Raw genomic sequence first — 23,137 nt, 5'->3', positions numbered from 1 at the left:
CCAATTTTTATTTTATTTTATTATTTTATTCTCCCACCTCCACCCCCCCTCTTCGGAGGACAACTTTATTTATTTATTTAATATCATTATTATTGATTAAATTATACAGAAACTGTTATATCTTTTTTAGGTACATACACAATATGTTATAACTTTTAAGTTTGAGCCAATTTTTATTTTATTTTATTTTATTATTTTATTCTCCCACCTCCACCCCCCCTCTTCGGAGGACAACTTTATTTATTTATTTATTATTATTATTATTATTTTTAAATTATACAGAAACTGTGATATCTTTTTTTAGGTACATACACAATATGTTATAACTTTTAAGTTTGAGCCAATTTTAATTTTATTTATTTAATTTTAATTTTTTTTATTCTCCAACCTCCACCCATGACAACTTTATTAAAGGACAACTTTATTTATTTATTTATTTATTAATTTTTTTATTTTTTTTACATTATACAGAAACTGTGAAATCTTTTTTTTTAGGTACATACACAATATGTTATAACTTTTAAGTTTGAGCAAATTTTATTTTATTTATTTTATTTTATTTTATTTATTTTATTATTTTTTTATTCTCCCACCTCCACCCCCCCTCTTCGGAGGACAACTTTATTTATTTATTTATTTATTATTATTTTTTAAATTATCCAGAAACTGTGATATCTTTTTTTAGGTACATACGCAATATGTTATCTTCAGATTACATTCAGACTGTGAAGTTTGAGCCAATTTAAATTGTTATCCACGTGCTCTCCGCGCAAAAGTTCAGTTAGATATAAGTCTGGTGGCCTAATAGTTCATTTACTTTAATATAATTTAACACTTATATAACATTTATATAATTAGGCCCATTGATTCATTTAATTTTACAGCTTTTTTGTGTACAATTGATATAGGCCTATAAGCCAATTTAAATTTTAATAGTGTGCGCTACGCTAAAGTTCAGTTAGGCTTATCAAACTCTGACCTAATAATTAATTACTTTTAAACATTTATGTATGTATTTTTTTTTTTACATTTTTGTGTATATAATTTTTGGTTATATTATTACAGCCATTTATTCATTTAATTTTACAGCAGTTTAAGCCAATTTAAATTTTTATCGTGCGCGTTGAGCAAAAGTTCAGCTATCAAAATTCTGGCCTATAGTTAATTTACTTTTATTACTTTTATTTACGTATATTTTTGTTTCATATAATTTTTATTCATATTATTAGGCCCATTTATTCATTTAATTTTACAGGACTTTTTGTGTAGGCTACATTCCTGTTCTTACGTAGGCTAGTCCTAATTTGTAATTTGAAATGAAACATTTAAACATTTGCGGCCTGGTGTGGCTTTGAGCTGCGGAGCGGAGGGGTGAACAGTTCCGTGAGTGCTCACCGCTCCACTCCGCTCATCCCAAATTTTCCTTGATTGAAGTACTGTCCGCAAGATCCCTCGTGTTGCCAGGCTCTGAGCTCTCTGGTGTGGCGGCGTGAGTTCCCTGGCGAGTTGGATTTCGAGCTTCGGGTCACGTCACGAGCTCAAGCCCTCCACCAAGGACAGCAAGTTTGTTATTTCCTATCCAATACAAACATTATAAGAACATGTCAACACATAAAAGTTTTTACAGCACAATTGAATTCTGTTTGCATTATTTTCCTGTTAAATATCATGAAGCTGGATGAAACAATATGTACTGTATAAAGCGCTAATGAAAGAAGGTGACTAGACTATGACAACAACATTCAAATAAACTCTGTTCACTCCACAAATGTGAAAATAGATAAATGATAACAACAAATGATAATAATCCTACTCTGTCTGACTGTTATACTTCCTCACACCTGAAATCTCCTGAACTTGTTCAATCTACAAGAAGATCATTTTCTAATCCATTGATGCTGTAAGATCTGCTTTAACGTCGGCCGTTTAGCTGGATCCTTTGTAAGGCACTTGCTAATCAGATCACGGCATTCTGTACCAATATTAATAAGAAGAGAGCTGGTTAGTCATGATGATCATGTAAGGTAACATGTTCTTTATCTTTACTTTAAAGGTGAAGTATGCAGTTTCTGCATCAAAAGGAGCATATTTTCAAAAGACCTTGCATGCTTCACGCCTTCTTCCAACTCAAACATCACAAAGGCAAAGAAATCTTACATAGAGTACTTCACCTTTAACTGTTTCTGTACAGAGCCTTTGCTTTATGTGTGTGCTTATCAAAGATTTCAATATTATTCACTCACCTTTGGATAAGTTGGAGTTCACAAATATAACTTTGCCTCGTATGATTTCCATTTTATTGTCAAAAGGAGGATAATCGTTCGTCATCTCGTATAACAACACTCCTAGAGCCCAGACATTAGTTGGGACGGCGTGGAATCTCGTGTCAGTGAAGACTTCAGGTGGGCGGTAGGTATGTATTCCTGTAAGAAAGACATTTGCGAGTTGTTGAGCTTTTTTGTTTTTCCAAAATGTCAAATAATCAGGTCACTACATTCAGGTTTCCACACTGCCAAAATGCTCACCAAGGTACACTCCGCTCTCGTAGCCGTCGCTACTAAGAAGCTGACCGCAGCCAAAGTCAATCAGCTTGAGCTCTAGTGTGTTTTTCTTTATCAGGAAGTTTCCGGCATGAACGTCGTTGTGAAAAACACCACGTTCGATGCAGTGTTGTACTGCCAGCACAGCCTGTCTAATGATGACCCGTGCCGTTGGTTCATCCAGTTCAGGGTTACGGTTGATAAAGGCCAGCAAGCTCTCGCAAGGTTCGGGGTACTCCATGACGAGAGTGAATTTTCGAGGGTGTTCAAACCACTCGTGCAGCTGTATGACGTAGGGGCTTCTGGGTTCTTGCCTCATCATTAGAAGCAGCGCCACTTCTGTTACGAGAGGTTCGGGATGCCCAGGCTAGAGAAAAGTAGCAGAGAGAAGATTAGCTGGGTACAAATCTCATTTTTTATGTAGATACAGAGCCTTTTCAGCTTAAAAGTATTTGGTGCTTCTAGGTTTATTTGTCTGTAACATGTACAGCGAATGCTTCCTACAGGTGTATTGACTACAGTAATCAGCACTTAAACAACTAAATACACATTCAACAACTTACTATAGCAAGATAACGATTGTTGTCAATCTTGCTGATCTGCTTGATGGCAACCTGCAAAAAAACAAACAAAAAATGTTTCATTAACAGTAACAGTATTCAGGCACCTGACCTTGCACTAGGTATCAAACCATCTGTAAATTGTTTTGCAAAAATGTTTGTACAGTTCGGTAATATTTACCTTTTTGCCATCAAATCTCCGTATCCCCTCGTACACCCTGCCAAATCCCCCGCAACCAATCATCTTTCCTACCTTGAAGAGAGAAGCGAAGGACTCTGAAAAACAGAAACAATATTATAAATACATAATCTTGCAAGATCCTTTGAAAATATTAATAAAAGGTTACACTTTATTTGAAGGTGACATACTCACATTTTACTGACTCAGATAAGAACAGGGTAATATTAACTGACTATAGAGTTAAGGTTAGGATTAGTTACTAAGAATGCATCATTTACTGTTGTTACTATAGTAAGTAGATGATGTACTAACGTTTAACTACGTCACCTTAAAATAAAGTGTTACCAGTAGCACTTTATTTCACAGTCCTGTTCCCCATGTACTTATTAAAGTTATTACAATAACTGGGTAATAACTAGGTACGCACCTTCACCTAAACCTAATCTTAACCCCTGTAGTTACCTTTTATGACATTAATATGGGGATGAGAAATTTTTAGAGGAAAGCAAGACGAAAATACTGTTTAAAATCATCATGATCTAGAAATAATGACTGTGAATTTACCATTATTGTGCTTGACGGCTGAGTGATCTGGGTCAGGCTCTGGGTCCAGATCTGGTGGAGGGACGAAAGGCTCCACAACAGTCATGGCACTACAGTGACAACCGCAGCCAAAATGACGTTTCAGAGCCTTCCACACGCTCCTGAAGAAACCAGAAAGTCCTTTCTTCTCCCTATATTTTGTAGGTTTTGCTGAAATGTAGAAAAACAAATGAAACGACAACTATTAGAAACATCTCTGACCTCAAATTAAACAATGAAAAAATTACACACATTACTGTTCGATTTTTATCTGTAATGTTACAAATCCAAGTAATGCAAATATTATATGACGGCCTTGCTTCTGCCTAATGCCTGCATAAATGTCCCAAAGTCTTATTTCACAATATTTAGTATTGAGTATTAAAAAAAAAAAAATTCTTGCAAATGCAAATGTTGAGGGAACATTCTGTTTTATAATTTTGCAAACATTATGGAAACATTTTTTTTTTTTTTTTAAAGAACATTTTAGCTAAATTATGCTGAGCAACGGTAAATATGACTAGAGATTAACCTGTTAAAAACTTGAAGCAGTCTTATGCATGAAATAGCAAAATCAGTACACTTTACACCCCTCACTCCTATTTCAATCTCACCTGCTAAGCTCTTGTTCGCAGGAGACGCCTCCACGGCACCCTGAGCTGGCAGGCCAATGGAAGCCACTTTTGGCTCCACAGGAACCTGACCTGGCAGCGGAGAACACATCATCTCGAGGCTGTCGGACATGGACGAACTCCAGTGGCCACAACTGTCCTGCTCACTTGGGCCGTCCGATCCGTGGCCACTCCACCTCCACTCAACGATGTACGACCCGCTGCTGCTAAGACTCAACTTTCCGACTCTCCGACTGGGTCTGAAGTGGCCTGACACTGGAATATTTCAAACATCAAAAACAGTTGTTGTTTTTTAAATAATATAAATAATCAATGTCAGTGGTCACTTGTTATAAGTATATTGTTATAATAGAAGTGGACGCACATCCACCATCTGGGCTCTGCTGGCTGCCGCTCTGCCTCTTCCAGTGATGCTGACCTGTTAACACAGAACCAGAAAACTCAGAAGACAGAGGAGCTAAACTGTCAGAACTGGGTGTCCAAACCTCCAGATCAGCCGTCTGAGTGGAAGCAGCTCTCCCGGGTCTGGAGGGACCTGAGGCTGGAATATTTCAGACACACATAGTTAGTAATGTTTTGATATTAATCAATGTTCAATGTCAGCAGTCAGTTACAAATTGCTACTGTATAGTTACTCAAAATTAAAAGGTTTATTTTACGTACAACAAGGAATCAAATACACGTGATCACTGTGAAATTTGGCGGATCAAATAAGTTATCTCGCATAAGTTTCTGCACATTAATTTAGTCCATCATCATCATCATCATCATCAGCAGCAGCAGCATACCATAACATACCATCAACAAATGAAAAGTAGAGCACTCACCTCGTCTTTCACTGGCCATCAACGTCCTCTTAACCTGCAATAGAAACAAGAAGTTAATTTCAAAATACAATACAAAAAAATAACACAGTACAACCCCCCTCAGAAATACTACCAAAATAAATCAAATAAATAAATAGAAATGATAAAAAAAATAAAAAAATAAAACAAAAACAACAAAAATTAAATACAAAATTAAATAAAACAACAAACTCCTAGTTTAACTCCCAGATAATAACAATTAGATTGAAGCCTCCAAAAAATTACGATAAATGTAAAGAAAAGAGGGAAAAAGGGAAAGGATCCTCCACTCCTCCTAGAATATGATCACTGATCAGTTTTTTCGCTGAAATTCTCCAAATAGCTTGCGCAGAAAATACTCGGCCAAACTCTCTGAATTCGCCTCGTCTCTCGAGCAGCAACAGATTGCGATGTTTGAATGTAAACAAACAAATTCAAAACCCAACACGCGTCGTTATAGCAACTAAAATTCGAATCATCATGCATTATGCAGACCTGAAGTCGTCGTCAATTAATTTACATTTAGGCTACTTGCAAAACATCCCGATGTAAGAGCGAAAATGTCATCAAATCAAATAAAACTATCCGGACATAAATAATCCTCTGGGCTTCTTTGTAAATTGGGTAACACTTCCTCCCGTTCAAAAATGGACGAAGCCTGAAATTTAACTTTATTTTTTCCCAGGATAGCCAACCATTGAAATATAGTTTTGTTCTATAATATTTTGTGATTATTATTAAAAAGTTTTTGAGCTTTTTATGATACTTGGAATATATATATATATATATATATATATATATATATATATATATATATATATATATTAAAAAAAACAATATATGCAACATTTCGCATCAAAATACAGTGCCAGCCTACTAAAAATTTTCAACTAGAAGAGCGCCACCTAGTGGCTTTAAAAGATAGTTACATGTGTGCAATGTCTTGTACCAGCCTGTAGGCTGCCTTTTAGCTTAAAGACATAGAAAGGCTTTTTGATTCCTTTTGTTGTTTTAGACATGATTTCTCGATCTTATTCAGGTTTTTTTTTTTATTTAGATATACATTTAAACTTTTTTAGATACGTATCAGATTTTGCATTATGATTACAATCAATGAAACTGCATTTGAGAGAGTTTTTTTTTTCATTTATTGATTTTATTTTGCATATTCTACATTTTTTTTGTTGCAGTCTTACCAGTTATTCTCTCTCTCTCTCTCTCTCTCTCTCTCTCTCTCTCTCTCTCTCTCTCTCTCTTTCTCTCTCTCTCTCTCTCTCTCTCTCTCTCTCTCTCTCTCTCAGTGTGTGTGTCCGTGTGTGCATTTGTGCAAGATTTTTTTTTCATTTATTGATTTAATTTTGCATATTCAGTACACAGTACACCACCAAAAGTTTCTCTGAGTTTTCCTATTTTTTCGCATTTCCCATTCATTTCCTATGTCGGTCATTTTTGACCGGGAGGAAGCTAAGTAAAAAGTTACTTGAATCAATGATCAGCACTAATAAAGAAAATCGAGAAAAAATATATCAATATATATATATAAATATATATTTTTTTGTGTGTTTTCTTATTTATTTTAAGACATTTGGGTATGTTTATGATGCTCAACAGATAATAATTTTATAACTTCTATTGCGCTCTTGGCTTCCGATTTCTCATATGAACACAACTGCCCTGAAATGATAGACGGACAGGAAGTCTGAAAAAAAAAAAAAAAAACATAAAAGTTTTCGGTCATTTTCGGATGAAGAAGCCCAGAGGAATACAAAAGATAGAGTACTTGCATGCTAATAATGACTAGTGACTTTAAAAGCCAGACACACACGCTTCTGAAAAGCTTGTTGTGTGTGTGAGAGAAAGTTGTGTGTGGCGCAATATTTCTATAGGCCAAAAGATTGTGCTTTCCGCGTCCGCATAAGATTGAAGTGGTATTAGTATGGAAGCTTGTTTCCGCCACAAAATACAATAAAATTAAAACAGGCTTCCCAGTGGCGGTTCTACTTTGAATTACACCCAGGGCGAGACCCCCTTCGAGCGCCCCCCTGAAAAAAAAAATACTTTGCACATTATAGGCTACTGTAAAAACTCATAATTAAAGTTGATTTTAGTTGATCATTATGAAAAGTATTAAATAATATAGAATATAGTGACCAAAATGATCACAGAATCTTGTTCAAAAAGCCTAATACACAGTGTCAATTCACCAAGTTAATAACATTACCTACTAAACTTTAAAAAAGGTTAACACAAAAAAGGTTTTATATAAAGATAAACCTCATATTTCAGCATTTAAATCATCTCTATAAAAAGAATGAGTCAATAAAGATACATTCCTGACATTTATAATGCACAGCTTATCTTTTATTATTAACAGTAAAATTCGTACCAATTTTCTCATGGCTGTCGTTGCTATAGAAGCATGCACTCATTACACTGCGCTCTCCACAACGACAAAGGAGTTTTAGCAGCTAATGTATTTCCACCACAGAAAAACGCTTGCTGTAGCTCTGCTAAAAGATTTATTTACGGAGAAGAGAAAAAAACACCCAAGTGCACTCCCATACTGAAAAGTTTATGAGCGCGCTTCCCGTGCGCCTATTTGAAACATAGAGGATTTGAAATAACGACCACGAGCGCGCAAAAGACGCGATACGTGAACTAATCAGGAGATCCCCTTGATCCCCTCGCTTCTGCGCACGGCACCTTCTCAGCAAGCAGGGCGCCATTGCCAATAATTGAATCGGAATGATAAAAAATAGAAAAACTTCGCGGCACAGAGGATTTTTTTTAACTGCTCGTGCCGCCCCCCCATGTGACATGAAGAAATGCCGCCCCGGGCGACTGCCCCGGGGTTTTGGGCTTAGTGTAGCTACTCCTAAATGGCACAAGGCAGGCCCAGCTCAAAGGAGGAAGCTGGTAGTCAACGAGGTTGCGAAAGCATGAGGTGTATAAAGGCCATTTCCCAGGCCAAGCAGGGAGAGTGGATGAGATGGGAGAGTGTGGAACAACGCAAGTTGGGCTGGCAAGACCTTTGGTCAATGGAAGAGAGTAGGATCAGTTTCCTTGTCAGATCAACATATGATGTTCTCCCATCACCGCAGAACCTAAACCTCTGGGTAGGAGAGAATCCCTCTTGTCCTTTGTGTTCATCACCTGCCACATTAAGGCACATTCTGACAGGATGTAAGGTGGCTCTTAGCCAGGGTCTGTTTACTTGGCGCCATGACCAAGTACTGCGATGTTTGTCTTTAGCATTGGAAGGCAAACGTAGTATGACCAATAAGTTGCCGTCTGCAAAACATTACACGCAGAAGACAATATTCCTCCCCCCAGGCGAGCAACCACCAAGAAAAGGTGTTAACACCAATTCTCACCCAGGACAACTGGAAACTGCTAGGGACTGGAAGATGCTGGCTGATCTTGATCAACAGCTTATTTTTCCACCTGAGATTGCTACCACTAACTTACGACCATATATTGTTTTGTGGTCTGGATCAGCATGCATTGTTCAGCTGATAGAGCTAACAGTGCCATGGGAGGATGCGGTAGCCTACATAAAGCATATGAGAGGAAGAAATTGCGGTATGCTCATCTGGCCACTGAAGCAGAACAGCAAGGATGGAGAGTCCAGGTTTGTCCAGTGGAAGTGGGTTATCGAGGTTTTGTGGCACACTCTACAACCCGGTTCCTCAGAGACATCGGATTCAGTGGCCAAGAGTTGCGTCGCACGGTAAAGAACTTATCTGAAGCAGCAGAAAGGAGCAGCAACTGGCTGAGGTTGAGACGGAAAGATTCTAGCTGGCTATGTACAGGCCGCCACGCTTACGGTTTCTTGAAGAGTCCGTTTGTATAGGTTGCACTGAAATTACAGTCATTACATTCCTGTGTATATTGTTTGAATGATGGTGGTTGGCCAGATATTGAGGTTTGCGGTAGGTGGTATGCCATACGGAACCGTTTGCCACTGAAAGTGCTTTATAACGCACCAGTGGGGCTCGACAGCCATTATCAAACGGGTTGGCGCGTATGGTTGGGTTGCGCGTGATCGTGGTTAGGTCTTTGTAGGGGTCAGTAAGCTGGACTGAGGTGAGTGGGGGACGGAGGGGGGTGACTCTGGGATGCCAGGGTCAATGTCGAGCCCTCTTGAGGTGTCGTGGGCTAGTCGACGAAACACTGAGGACGGAAGGTGCCCACTTGAAGACCCTAGAGATGTCCCCTACTCGGCTCAATCCAGACAGTTGTCGTGGTGGTCCACTAGGGAGACCACACTGTTGCAGCCGTCGTGTGTGCTGACGCGCCAAGTACACTGCAGCCGTTAACGCCGGACAGAAGGGGAGTCACATAGGGGCGTCGCAACCGTGGGGGATGTGGGTGTTTTAACACCCACATTTTTCTCGGTGAGAGTGTTCAACACCCGCACTTTTTCTGCCGTTTTTCCGCAGTTTTACACAAACGCCTTCCTACAGTCGCTCCTCCGTTTCTCTGGCGCTCAGTGTGTGTGTGTGTGTGTGTGTGTGTGTGTGCGCGCTCGCTGCGGCTGTCTCCTCTCAAACATGACACCGGCTTTGAGTGTGTCCGGCTGATGATTGGCTGTTCTGCCTTAAGTCCCGCCTCTCTTGATGTGTTAGATGTATCGGTCAGCTCGTGCTGAGGAGGCGGGAACTTATGGTTGTTTACATCTCCCTTTTCCAGGTACTTTGAATGAGTGTTTATGCTTTCGAGGTTTTTAAATAAGCTTGATATGTGTTTGGGAAGATGTTATGTTTATGTTTATTGACATGTCCAGTGTTTTCATTATTATATTTCGTATTTTTGGATAAACAGTACAAGACTTGCGTTAGGCATTCTGCTGCGTGATTTGAGAAAAAAAAAAAAAAAAAAAAAAAAAAAAAAAACGCGCTCTTTGCTCTTTGCTTTTCTCCTAAATAAAAGCTCAAGGTTTTATTTCTTACAAGTGAAGAAATTAGGACAAAAGTATTGTAATTTTGATAGCATAATATAGAATATAATGACAGACTCTATATCATAACTATAGAGATGTTTGACCCCTCTTTAGGTAAGCTACAAGTCAATGCTTTTTCGTTGTTCAATGTGCACAGGCCTGGGTCGAATCGTGCTATGGGTCGTGCTATGCCTCTGAGTCACACCACCATATGGAAAGAAAAGTAAATGGATGGAGAAGCACAGTTTACTGTAAAGCTACGTCTTAGCTTACCTTGGTGAAAGCCAAATATACAGTAAATCAGCATGAAGTTTTAACATCTCGTTAGCCTCAAGTCATTTTTTTGCCAAATTGTGATATCTGCCTATCTTTACTGTCCTTCCACTGCATCATCCTGCCTTTCTGCCAATGTCCTTAGCCAATCACAACACTTATTAGGATCCAAAAACACTATCGGCCTTAGTCATCTTTTTGACGTAAGCAGTTTTGATACAAACAAAATGGCAAAAAACGTGGAAAGACACATATGTCCAGAAGTGATGTATTAGCTCTTCTGTTTGATTCGTTTTCATCTGAGTTCATATTTCTTAAATATTCCAGACGCTAAATGTAATTTCAGTCAATCAAAGGGATAATAAACTGTGTATTTAAACTTGAAATCACATTTTTTGCTACAAGATAAGTAGGCTAGCAAACACTAACTAAACATTACCTAATTTCTGATTAGGAGCATCACCATAAAAATACATTTAGGTAAATTTGGGCAAGTTAAGTAATTTTTCAAGCATTTACTTTTTATTTTAGGGGCAAAAAGATTTGTTTTAGAAATTAGACATTTAAAAATTAGACATTTTGACTATAGACATAAGAAGTATTTGGTACTTTACAATAAGGTTAATTATAGTTAACTACATTAATTAACATTAACTAATATAATGAACTGCACTCATACAGCATTTGTTTTTCTTTCTTCATGTTAATTTCCGTATTTAATGCTTTATTAAAATTGTGTCAATATACTTTAATGCTCTGTGAAGGCATGAACAAACAATGAACAGCTTTATTTCTATTAAATAACATTTACAAAGATGAATAAATACTGTAACAAATGTATTACTTATTGCAAGTTCATGTTAGTTAATAAATGTTTTATAAATTAACCTTTCCTTTATCAGTGAACACATGAATTGTGTTAAAATATTCAACAGCACTTTATGTTCTGCTTTATTGTTAGGAAATGTAGTGGAGTTAGAGGATTTAGATGAGAGTAGACCTGAGAAAGAAGGTAAAGACGTAGACATAAGGCAACAGATAGAAGAGGAAATAGCCAGTAAAGCCTCCAGAGCTGAATCAGATCCTGATATATCGTCAAATAGTGAAATCGATGACACTGTCTTGGATGAGGACTATAGACCTGAGAAAGATGACAGCCCAGATAATGGTAGTGATACAGACACAGCTGCCTCAGCGAATCAACATCCACAAAGAACCTTCCACTGGGTCCCAGTCTTTCCTGCCCAATTAATCTCAGGAAATTCAATGACGTGCAGGCAATGACACCAGTACTACCAAGAGTGGCCCACCAGTACTGTGACAACCTCCCTCATCAATAGACAGTGTAAAAATGAGTATGCAGAGCACCCGAGTAGAACTTGGTGGGAAAGGAAAAGTGGTTGGTTAGACATTAAGAAACAACTTGATTAGGGTTAAGTTACACATCTTGGTTTAGGAGGGAAAAACAACTTTTGTTATATTATGTTTGCATTTATATGTAAGAGAAAAAATGCCTAAGTCATGGCATGTTCTGCCTAAGTCACTCTTATTTGGCAGGCACTTGGTGGTGGATCTTTTTCTTTTTGCATACTCGTTCACACATCTGGTTGAATGTACTGTTATAATATCAATAAACAAATCATAATGTGATTTCTAAATATTGTGTTTTTTTCGTGTTTTCCAAAAACATTGAAATATGACTTAGGCAATTATGCTATGAGGCTAACGATCTACTCTCGTGTAATGGAAATCATGGATAACACCAAAACACGACCTGCTATGAGCACAACAGAGACTCCAACACAAACAACATAAATATAAAAAAGTCCTGCTTGTCCATATACGCACACCTAACGGATTATTAGGAACACCATAATACTGTGTTTAACTAGCATGAACTAACAATGAGCAATAGATTTGTTACAGTATTTAAAATCTTTGTTCATTTTAGTTAATAGAAAAACACCTGTGTTTACATTATTTTACAGTGTATTGAGAACAAAGCATGTTAACTATGAACCTTATTGCAAAGTGTTAACAATAAAATAAAATGCACTTCTCCACGAGATAATACCAGGGATTCTCAGAGATAATTTTTAATTGCTATGAAGTTGTTATCATTTTAGCCTACATCATGGATCAGGAATCTTTTGATGATAAGGAAAGTGTTGTGGAGGTGTAAAAACTACTGGGAGACGTTAAACACTTATTGTTAACTAGTTAACAATATTTAATTAAATTACAATAATCGTAACATCAGGTGGCTGGCTACTTGATACCTCCCAGCAAACACAAAAACGTTGTATAAACGTTTTTCCACGTCGTCAAAAAGTTGTCACAACGTTTTTATCCGACGTATTTAATACAATCAATCAGTTCCACAAAACCTGTCGGTAGAAAAAGATTAAACCCAATCTATGAATTCAGGTGGATGAAACGTGAAGTGATGTGTTACTGCCACCTGGTGCTTCTTGCATTTAAATATTTATATTCATACATAGCCTACTGTAGATAGAGACCTCATCATTAGTGGCTGTTTCTGTGGGCTATGCACAAGCAATCTGCCATATTGGTACGGTCAAAGCCGGCCCGTCAACGCTCGAGCAAGCTTGACTGTGCATCTGCAACATCTGTGCATCTGAAATGCATAAACCGCTCCGAGTATAACATTCTCTTACATATTACAGTATGCCGTGAACGCAAAATAAGCTCGTTGTTTTGGTTCATGAGGAACTGTAAAAGGCGCATGCTGTTTGGTGCTCGGACAGTGACTGACGTCTAACTCTAACTCATAGCATGAAATGCCCTGACGCAATGTCTGTTCACATCTTATGCATTCATGTGTTGATGTGTCGCTTAAGGAACAAGTGAAGCTAAATCATTTAATTTCATTCTACGTTGTCATCTACTGCTGATAAGGTAGAATTATATTATGAAAATCACATGCCATGGTAAAAAGACTATTCCATGCACTCACTGATTTTACACGAGAAGGGACACAATCAATACATGTGAGTGATGAGACCACTGTTCAAGTTTCCAACTAGTTGTTCCATATTTTAAAATATCGACCCTTTAAGGAACATTATCTGGTCCATACACAACACACCATGCTAACATTACTCTTTACATTTTGTGATTTTTATTGACATTGTTTAATATCTTAAGCAATAGAAAAATAAGCTTGTTGCCTGAAACAAGTGCAGGCAGACTGCTACATTTAGCATTGCAAAGTGCAATCTGCAGCATGGGAGAACCGGTAATTTTGGCTTTAGGCTACATATATTGCTAAATGTGTATGATTACGTCACTGAAAGTAAAAGCCTGTGGCCATGGGCCGTTTCTTACTCTTCCATTTCTGCTTTTCTCTGATGTCAGACCATCAGAAGCAGAACTGTGATTATGAAGAAAATTGATGTAATGGGCAACTTGCAAAAATAAATCACCCTCTGCATGATGGTATATAGACAATGTGTCAATCAATTGTTTGATGTCTCTGTGAATCATTTTTGTATTAAATTGCAGAGTTAAAAATATGTTATAGTGTCACTGTCTAACAGCAGTGTGACATACTGCAGGGGGTTCATATTGTTTGATTTCAAACTAATTATTGTGGGGAAAAAATGTAATAAACAGAAATGTAAGTTACATTTAAGGTAATTGTTCCATTGTCCCTCCAATTATTATATAAATTATTATATAAAAAATGTAAAATGACTGTAGCCTACATAAATGGCGCTGTACATAATATTAATTTAATATATAAATATTTTGTAAATAATGGTAGTATTTAATGTTGGTAATATTATTTATTTATTTGTTTGTTTTTTAAAGAGCAAGCTTTATTTGCAACAGTTTTATACAATGTGCAACAGAGGGTTCCTGGAACTAGATGGCAGTGTAACACAATACGAACCATAATTGTATCACAGAGTATTTTACCCCTGTGCGACCATTGTAATGGACATCACATAGCTTTTTATTTTATATTTTTATAATATGTGTACTGCCTGGTTACTGATTAGCCCCTGATTAACCAATCACAATGAAAGTATGACCAATAACTTAATCTGATTGAGCGTTTTAAGGCATCACAAAAGACATTATGGCTAACCAACAAGACAGGAGGAGGAGGAGCTCCTTTTTTACGTTTTATATGCAGATTTTGTTCATAGCATCATCAACTTACACCTAGTATTATCCTAATTGTATCAAGTGATAATATTTGAACATCTTTTAGAGCTGTAGAACACAGGGTTTATTAAAAGTGTGATGTCCATTGCAATAATTAGACATTAGGTTTTAATTAAATTAATTATTAACATTTTATTCTGATTGTATGCATTCAATGATCATCAACTGTCATTAGGTTTTTCATTAGTTTTAGTTAAACAGAAACAGAGAATTAGTCTTCTTCACCTCCGCATCCTCTTCCTCCTCCTCTTCCTCATACTTCTTCACCTCCACATCCTCTTCCTCCTCCTTTTCCTCCTAATAAATAAAAGTCCATGGTCTATTTTTTTAACCTTCAATACTAAAGTAGCCTACTATACATTTTGTAGCATACTTTCTTGAGTAAAAATAAGAAAGTACTAGATTTGCACTGTAATTAAGTATTAAATGAAATTAAAAATTAAACAGTGCAGATGGCATGTTGTGAAATGGAAAGTGATAAAGTACAGATAAAAATAATTAAAAAATACTTCACCACTCTCCACCTCAGAATGTTTCGAATCGAAAAGAGGAATTTAAGATTTTGCAGTTCTCTACACTCGTAACCAAGTCAATACCCCCTAAAGGTTAAGAAAGTCTCTATAGATTTATGGGATGAACATACCATTTAAATCGCTTTCAGCTCACATCTGTCAAGACATATTGTGAAAGAGCATTATGAAAAAGTTTCTTGCAGAAACGACTCCCACCATAAAATAAATAAATAAATAAATAAATAAATAAAAATCGCGGATTGAGGCGGATTGTTGCTCCGCCCACTAGATTTATGAACCCCGGCCACTGTAACGTTTTTTACATTGTTTCGTTTGAGTATCATTCGCCCTCGTCACACTGGGCCCCTCGTGATGATTGAGGAAAGACACTCACAAACACGCTGAAACATGTGGACGGAGGTGAGAAACAGCAACAACAGCTCTCTTCACGAAGAACCACAGGGCCACAATCTCAAACAGGTAAATCTAACTCATGAGAAACAATGCAATGCATTTGTTCTGCAGAGTGTGTTATAAGCTCCACCTGTTGAAAGGCTTTTTAAAGACAGTATCTTTTTAAGATGAGAAAAGTAGTACTTTTTCATTGCAAATATACAAAATAGGTCATTGTATCAGAATATCATTTTTTGTTAGTATATTCACTGACATAAGTTACATTTTGCAAGACGAATGACTGCATTTACAGCACAGATCAACTGTTGTTTTGAGGAGCAAAACTACTTCTTGGAAAACATATCTCTCTCTCACCCTCCCTCTCTCTCACATTTCCTGTCTTCCAGCATGTTTTGGAAACTTTCAGTCATGGCATAGTTTCTTATCTTTGTTAAACAGTGCAGGGACATGCCCCCTCGCTCTCTGTCCTTAAGCCACCATGAAATCAAACTGGACTATTCTTTATATATATATATATATATATATATATATATATATATATATATAGAATGTTGCCGTATTTATTATTTTAAAAAAAAATCTTTCCAAATTCACTTACCCATTTAATCTTTACTCAAAATAATTTCCCCTCCCTACAATTGCAATAGGGAAGAAATGACCATCATAACTTTGTTTCATGCTCACTTTGAACACACATCAGTGAAAATGGCCTATACATTTTTTATTATTTATTATTCTTTATTTTATTTTTTATTATGTTTTATTCTACATGATATGGGGCAGGTCCCCCCTCACGGGAGCTGCCCTATTGGAATCACATGACTAGCCAAATACTACCCGCTTTATCTCCATAACCAGATGTGTTCTTATACAGAATAAATCTGTCATGGCAGAGAAATATATGCTACTTGTGTGAAGGTAATTTCAAAAACGATATATGTAGCTGTCTTACACTTACAACAGGACTTAATATCAATGTAATGCAATGTCACCTTATGCTTATTTATTTAACCCCTCCCTCACCCCCTCTATTATAGTATTTAACTCACACTTTTCCCAATTCACTCAATTCTTGAAAGGTAAAATCATCCCCACCCATTCCTTTCTCACTGAATAACCTGTTGTTTTATCTCCCCAGATAGTTTCCCAAGTGTCTTCATGGCTCCCCTTCAACTCTAATAGAAATGGTAATGCATTAAACAGCCTTAATTACATCATGCTAATGATAGTGTGTAGATGCTTAAACATAATCTTCATTGTCTCCACAGGCTCAGTAACTGCCAGTCCACCCCCTCTTGCTGAGACCCCCGTGAACAGACCGAGTGGAATCGTACCGGGTAGAGTTTCACTCTCTGATTCCCCGAGGTCACAATAGAGTCCAAAACTGACCGCCTTTTCAGCTACACTACCATTCAGTCAGTTATTTATTAATACTTTTATTCAGCAAGGATAGATAAAAGTGATCATAAATAATGTTACAAAAATCATTTTAAAATTAATGCTGTTTTTATATATATATATATATATATATATATATATATATATATATATTATATATTAGATTAATTTGAGAAAAGAAATACAGTTATACATGTTGTCATGTCTTTCTTAGATAAAATAAAACTTTAGGGAACATGATTTATCTGAAAGCTCCCCTTTCTAAGTGCTCTTTTTCCTATGGATCACATTTTTTGTTTTTCTCTTCATGTCTCTTCAGAGAATAAACTTTTGCCTGAAATACAACAAGATGTTACTGTATTTTTGTAGAAATATTAAAGTCAACGAATTCTCAAAAAAAAAAAAAACCCACCATACTGTATGTATAAACAACATTTCTAGTGGCGTGTGTGTGTGGAATCGTTATTAAACACTTGGAGTTTCTGGACAAGGGCAGAATTTCAGAGGCTGAGCTGATCATTTGAAATGAGGACATAACCTAATTTGTTTGCAAAATGTTTCTGAAAATGTCATTTATTGACTACACATGCAGTAGGTTGTCCCCAGAAGTATTTTGACTCCTATATCAGACTTAAACATTTCAATATTTCATTCCATTACATAAAATATTAAATCATGTAACTCACTTGGAAAGAAATGTTGCCATAGCCTGTCTCACAACTAATATAATTTTGTTTTGGGTACAATACAAATTTTTCACATTTATGGAATATGGAGTGTTAAATCATTACTCAGGGCTGATTTTCCTTTTACCCTCTCACAGATTTAACAGGTTTCCATGTCATCACTGGAATTTTCCTCCTCAATGGTTCCTCAGAGTATATATCTCTTTAAACACAGGGTTTATGCCTTTCCATGTCTTGATTCTAATTAAAACTGACTGTTCTAACTGTTTGTGAGACCCTTGTCCTTTTACAGGCCTAAGATATGTATCCAAGTTGCATTTTTCACGATAAAGACCAGTGACGTTGGATTGCGGACAACGAAACTGCGGCCTCTCATTCGGTCACACTCTATATCAGTGTTCATGATCCAGATTATGTGCCTCTTCAGACAAATGTTTTCAAGACTACAGACAGCTCTTTAACAGGTGTCTGGTGTGTTTACAGGTGCGATCGCTGCAGCAGTGTTCATAGGCCTTCTGTTAGCCTTCTATGCTGTTCTTTGGAAATGCATGATTACGCGACCGAAAAGGTATGAGCCAGACAAACCTTTCACAAGGTGCAAGTGCATTGCTACTTTTTTGTTTAGTTGCAGTTTGCTTAGCATTTGACTTTTTTGTTTTGTTTTGCAAACGAAAAGGTATGAACCAAACAAACCTTTCATGTTTTTTTTTTTTTAGCTTTTTACTTTATTTTTGTTTAGATTTTGTTGTAATTTGTTTAGCATTTTACTTGTTTTGTTCTGCTTATTGTGGGGTCCAAAAGTAGACCAACCGAAAAGTAATAAACCAAACAAACCTTTCACAAGGTGCAAGTGCAATGCTACTTTTTTGTTTAGTTGCAGTTTACTTAGCATTTGAGTTTTTTGTTTTGTTTTGCGTATTGTTTTGCAAACGAAAAGGTATAAACCAAACAAACCTTTCATGTTTTGTTTAGCTTTTTACTTTATTTTTGTTTTGATTTTGTTGTAATTTGTTTAGCATTTTACTTGTTTTGTTCTGCTTATTCTGGGGTCCAAAAGTACCCCAACCGAAACGTAATAAACCAAACAAACCTTTCACAAGGTGCGAGTGCAATGCTACTTTTTTGTTTAGTTGCAGTTTGCTTAGCATTTGACTTTTTTTGTTTTGTTTTGCAAATGAAAAGGTATGAACCAAACATCATGTTTTGTTTTGCTTTATACTTGATTTTTGTTTAGATTTTGTTGTAATTTGTTTAGCATTTTACTTGTTTTGTTCTGCTTATTGTGGGGTCCAAAAGTACACCAACCGAAAAGTAATAAACCAAACAAACCTTTCACAAGGTGCAAGTGCAATGCTACTTTTTTGTTTAGTTGCAGTTTACTTAGCATTTGAGTTTTTTGTTTTGTTTTGCGTATTGTTTTGCAAACGAAAAGGTATGAACCAAACAAACCTTTCATGTTTTGTTTAGCTTTTTACTTTATTTTTGTTTTGATTTTGTTGTAATTTGTTTAGCATTTTACTTATGTTTTGTTCTGCTTATTCTGGGGTCCAAAAGTACCCCAACCGAAACGTAATAAACCAAACAAACCTTTCACAAGGTGCGAGTGCAATGCTACTTTTTTGTTTAGTTGCAGTTTGCTTAGCATTTGACTTTTTTTGTTTTGTTTTGCAAATGAAAAGGTATGAACCAAACATCATGTTTTGTTTTGCTTTTTACTTGATTTTTGTTTAGATTTTGTTGTAATTTGTTTAGCATTTTACTTATTTGTTTTGTTCTGCTTATTGTGGGATCAAAAAGTACCCCAACCGAAAAGTAATAAACCAAACAAACCTTTCACAAGGTGCAAGTGCAATGCTACTTTTTGTTTTGCATATTGCTTGCCTCTTTTTTGCACCTGAAAAGGTATGGACCAAACAAACCCTTCACAAGGTACAAGTGCAATGCAGTGTTTTGTTGCATTTTGTTTAGAATTTTGCAGTTTTTGTTTTGATTTGCATTTTTGCGTTTTGTTTAGGATTTAACTTTTTGTTTGTTTGTTTGTTTTGTTTTCATATTGTGCGGTCCAAAAGTATGTCAACCGAAAAGGTATAAACCAAACAAATCCTTCACAAGGTGCAAATGCAATGCTGTCTTATTGCATTTTGTTTAGAATTATGTTTTGAACTTTGTTTTTTGTTTGTTTTGTTTAGCATTTTACTTCTTTTTTTTGCATTTTGTTTAGCATTTTATTTTGTTTTATTTAGCAAATTGTGGGAGTACCCCAACTGAAAAGGTTTGAACCACACAAACTTTTCACTATGGTGTAAGTGAAATGCTGTGCATTTTGTTCTGCAATTTTTGTTTTGTTTTTATTGTGTTGCAGTTTGTGGGGTTCAAAAGTAAAACAAATCAACATTATAACATTAAATGAATGTGGCATATTCATTCAAAAACTGTTGATCTCATTAAGAAAAGAAGGACAAATCAAATTGTATTACATTTTGAAATAGTTAAACTTTTTCTAGTTGTTATACTAAGATCATTAAAAAAAAGTAATTAGTATTAAAAAAATTAGTATTTACTTTAGAAAAGTAAACCAGCAGTGATTTCGGATCAACTGTAAAAATAAAGAAACCATAGTATTTTAATAACAAATTTTTGTTTTGTTTCAGTGCTGTTAGAAGGAAAAAAAGAACAAGTCTGAAAGCTCGTGAACAGCCGTCTCTTATGTGCTGACCCCTGGACAGGACGTCCGCCAGTCTACCAGAGATTCTGAGTTACTGATCTTAGGTCAGATCAGATCTTCTCCTGCTCTTTATTAGCATCCTCATGAACTGTTTAGGTCTTAACACACACTATTTGAGGAAACATTTTGAAGTGCTTCTGTTTTGCAGTTCTACATGGTCCTCAACTAATCTATATATATCTGCGGTCTTTCATAAGTCACCCATCAGGTTCTCAATCGGTCTGCTTGGCTGATCACCAGACGTTATCCAATTGGACAGGGGGAGTTACATTGTTACATTTTGGAAAATTGTCTTGATAATGTGGAACTTAGTCATTAAACTGAATAATTTTGTGTTTATTATATGTATATATAGAAAATAACAAGCCCATATGTGCTCTTGAGCTACGTATGAATAGTGTACTTGACTATTATATATTTCCAGAGTGTCTCATGTTGGTTTAGCGATACTAAGGCACAAGACAAATGTCCACCAGATGGCAGAGGACCCTTGTGTTATTTCACTTGATGAAACAAGGAAATCGTCGTACATATATGGTGTAGGTTTATCTTTATAGATATGTGTATTTTATTGCTGATAGCGCTATGCTAATTAATGCATCGAAGATATAATAATTGTTAAGAGACCAGGCCCTTGTTTTCCTCCAAACTTCCCCTTTGACCACAGTGAACTCTGCACCAGTGAATGAGTACGCGTGCTGAGTTTGAGAGATTTCCCTTATTGCAGCAGTATTGGCAAGCACAGCACATTTCGGGGTTAAAAGTCTTAGAGTTGCAGATTGCAAAAATTGTATCGCAGGTGTTTTGTTTGCACAATTGCTGTGTTACTTATTTTATTTTTTGTTTTAGTTCCAATGGTTTTCATTGTGAAGGTTGGATTTCCTTTTATTTTTGATGAATGTGTCGCAGTATAAGACTCTGTCGTGTAGTACGCTCTACAAAAAAAAATATTTGTATGGACTAACCACTCGGCGTCAGGCCTTACAATGTTCCTAATCACTGTAAACCACTGCTTCATGGGGATTATTGCTTTATTTAATAACAGGCTTAACCATTTTAATACTTGCTAGATAGCATTCATGTGAGAAAAGGCAATATTACAGTATAGTTTATTATCTAATTCATATCATTTCCTAACCGACATACAACTATTTTCATTTAATGTGTCATTCGACAGTGTTCGAGAGTATTACAATCATGTTTTTAAATATTTACTCTGTAATAAATATCCTTTTGAATTGAAAAAAATGTTTCCTTAATTGCCTCTGAAATAAAATATTGTCATTAAAGTGCTTATAGTTAGTTTAACAGTAAGGGTTAACTTTGAATGCAAAGTTAATCTATTGAACATTCAATGAATTTTTGCAGAATGTAGAAATACACACAGTGCATTTAATATTACTACAGTAATGCTTATAATACAAGAGCTGACACTCTTTAAACTGGAGTGTTATTTGAGCTACATTTTCCTCCTTTCAGAGTTTAGTTTCTATCATGAAAAAGACAATTACCATCATGCAAAAATGACAATATAAAACATAAACAACAATGATTAAATATAACATTCAACAAATATTACATGATAAAAAAAGTAAAATAATTCTAATCTATTGTAGTCATTTCCTTATTTATAAAACAGTGGAATTGAGCTCTTCATTTGTATCCATATCACTTTGTCTCAGGCGTGACCTGGGCAAGTCGATGTCGATCTCACTCATGAACATCTTCAGAAGGAGATGGACAGGTTGACAGTAGTCACGCAATGCTATCGAGAATCCCACATAAGAAGGTATAGAGCTGAAATACTGTAGCATGAGGTGATTCTGCTTGGAAAGTTTATGCAGTAGTGTATGTAATGGCAATGCCAAATCAGTGTAAAAGGTAAATGAACTGGAAGAAAGAGGAAGAGCAGTTTGTAAGAGGTCTTAGGCTACAATACGGCAATATCCCATTGGTTGGGTTTTTGGCTGGTGTTTGGGATAACGTCGGCCGTTACTGGACACGAAGGCCCTACTGGGATTTCACCGTTTGTCTTCTCATGGTTTTCGAAGCTAACATTGTCATATGTGGCTTTGCTTTTGAGCTCCATCTCCTTTTCTTTTTTCTCTTGAATCTGCAGCAGAAGTGCATTGTTCACACCAGGACCTGAGCAACAAAGACAGTAAATTTTAATAAAACCATTCCATTTTGTTTAATCCAAACCTGTTCTAACACACACACACACATCACACACTATACATTTACATTTATAAAAATACATTATAATAATACACAATACATTTATAAAACATATATACACGTGTATATATAAGTTATATGATAATCAGTGTATTTGAAAAATGTATTTATATACAATTATGTTCTCATTTGCCAATTTCTAACACAATATATACAAAGAAGCACACACAAAGTTGTTTGGTCTGGTTTGTTCAGGTGTTTGGAATTGCATATAGTTTAGACTGTATCTTTTTTATTTTTTTAACATTATCCCTTTTATATTTCTTTATCAATTACACTATGTATTTTCTCTTTACTTAGATACTTTTTTTGCACAATTTAGATTTCATAAAACTATTTGTATGTACTTAGCTCAGCTCCAAGTACAACACAAATGTACAAATATTAAAAAAAAAAAATACTTTCTTGAATACAG

General features: G+C 35.9%; 3 protein-coding genes across 4 annotated transcripts in view; 1 reads left to right on the top strand and 2 right to left on the bottom strand.

The window, feature by feature from the left end:
* Window positions 1-731: 731 nt before the first annotated feature.
* On the bottom strand, window positions 732-15,036 carry LOC120473536 (uncharacterized). Its single transcript, XM_089119465.1, has 10 exons — window positions 14,975-15,036; window positions 5,323-5,356; window positions 4,860-5,036; window positions 4,478-4,750; window positions 3,846-4,034; window positions 3,282-3,376; window positions 3,104-3,154; window positions 2,526-2,907; window positions 2,244-2,423; window positions 732-1,575 (listed from the first exon to the last, which is right to left on the bottom strand). The coding sequence occupies exons 2-10, from the start codon at window positions 5,339-5,341 to the stop codon at window positions 1,526-1,528; spliced, it is 1,416 nt and encodes a 471-aa protein (XP_088975591.1). The 5' UTR covers window positions 5,342-5,356; window positions 14,975-15,036; the 3' UTR covers window positions 732-1,525.
* Window positions 15,037-15,556: 520 nt separating this feature from the next.
* Window positions 15,557-21,971, top strand: LOC120473526 (uncharacterized). The gene is made up of 5 exons (XM_039663428.2): window positions 15,557-15,741; window positions 16,814-16,862; window positions 16,944-17,012; window positions 18,243-18,327; window positions 20,411-21,971. Exons 1-5 carry the CDS (start codon window positions 15,670-15,672, stop codon window positions 20,472-20,474), a joined length of 339 nt encoding a protein of 112 aa, XP_039519362.2. The 5' UTR covers window positions 15,557-15,669; the 3' UTR covers window positions 20,475-21,971.
* Window positions 21,857-23,137, bottom strand: part of npc1l1 (NPC1-like 1) — a 28,606-nt gene continuing 27,325 nt past the window's right edge. For both annotated transcript variants that reach the window (XM_089119464.1, XM_089119463.1), the window contains exon 20: window positions 21,857-22,629. In XM_089119464.1, coding sequence (XP_088975590.1) covers window positions 22,415-22,629 — 215 coding nt within the window. In that variant the 3' untranslated portion in view covers window positions 21,857-22,414. The remainder of the gene's footprint in view (window positions 22,630-23,137) is intronic.

This window comes from Pimephales promelas, chromosome 14 (genome assembly GCF_988280905.1).
Source record: "Pimephales promelas chromosome 14, fPimPro1.hap1.1, whole genome shotgun sequence".
In the NCBI taxonomy this organism is placed as follows: Eukaryota; Metazoa; Chordata; class Actinopteri; order Cypriniformes; family Leuciscidae; genus Pimephales; species Pimephales promelas.
This window is presented reverse-complemented; position numbering and strand designations above follow the sequence as displayed.

Bases quoted from the DNA above. Each gene is read 5' to 3' on its own strand.
- LOC120473536 (XM_089119465.1), bottom strand. The intron at 4,751-4,859 runs GTGCGTCCACTT...GAAATATTCCAG, and splicing joins GCAGAGCCCAGATGGTGGAT to TGTCAGGCCACTTCAGACCC. The intron at 3,155-3,281 runs GTAAATATTACC...GTTTTTTTGCAG, and splicing joins GGAGATTTGATGGCAAAAAG to GTTGCCATCAAGCAGATCAG.
- LOC120473526 (XM_039663428.2), top strand. From the start codon at position 15,670: ATGTGGACGGAGGTGAGAAACAGCAACAACAGCTCTCTTCACGAAGAA. The intron at 15,742-16,813 runs GTAAATCTAACT...TTATCTCCCCAG, and splicing joins AGGGCCACAATCTCAAACAG to ATAGTTTCCCAAGTGTCTTC. The intron at 16,863-16,943 runs GTAATGCATTAA...TTGTCTCCACAG, and splicing joins CTTCAACTCTAATAGAAATG to GCTCAGTAACTGCCAGTCCA.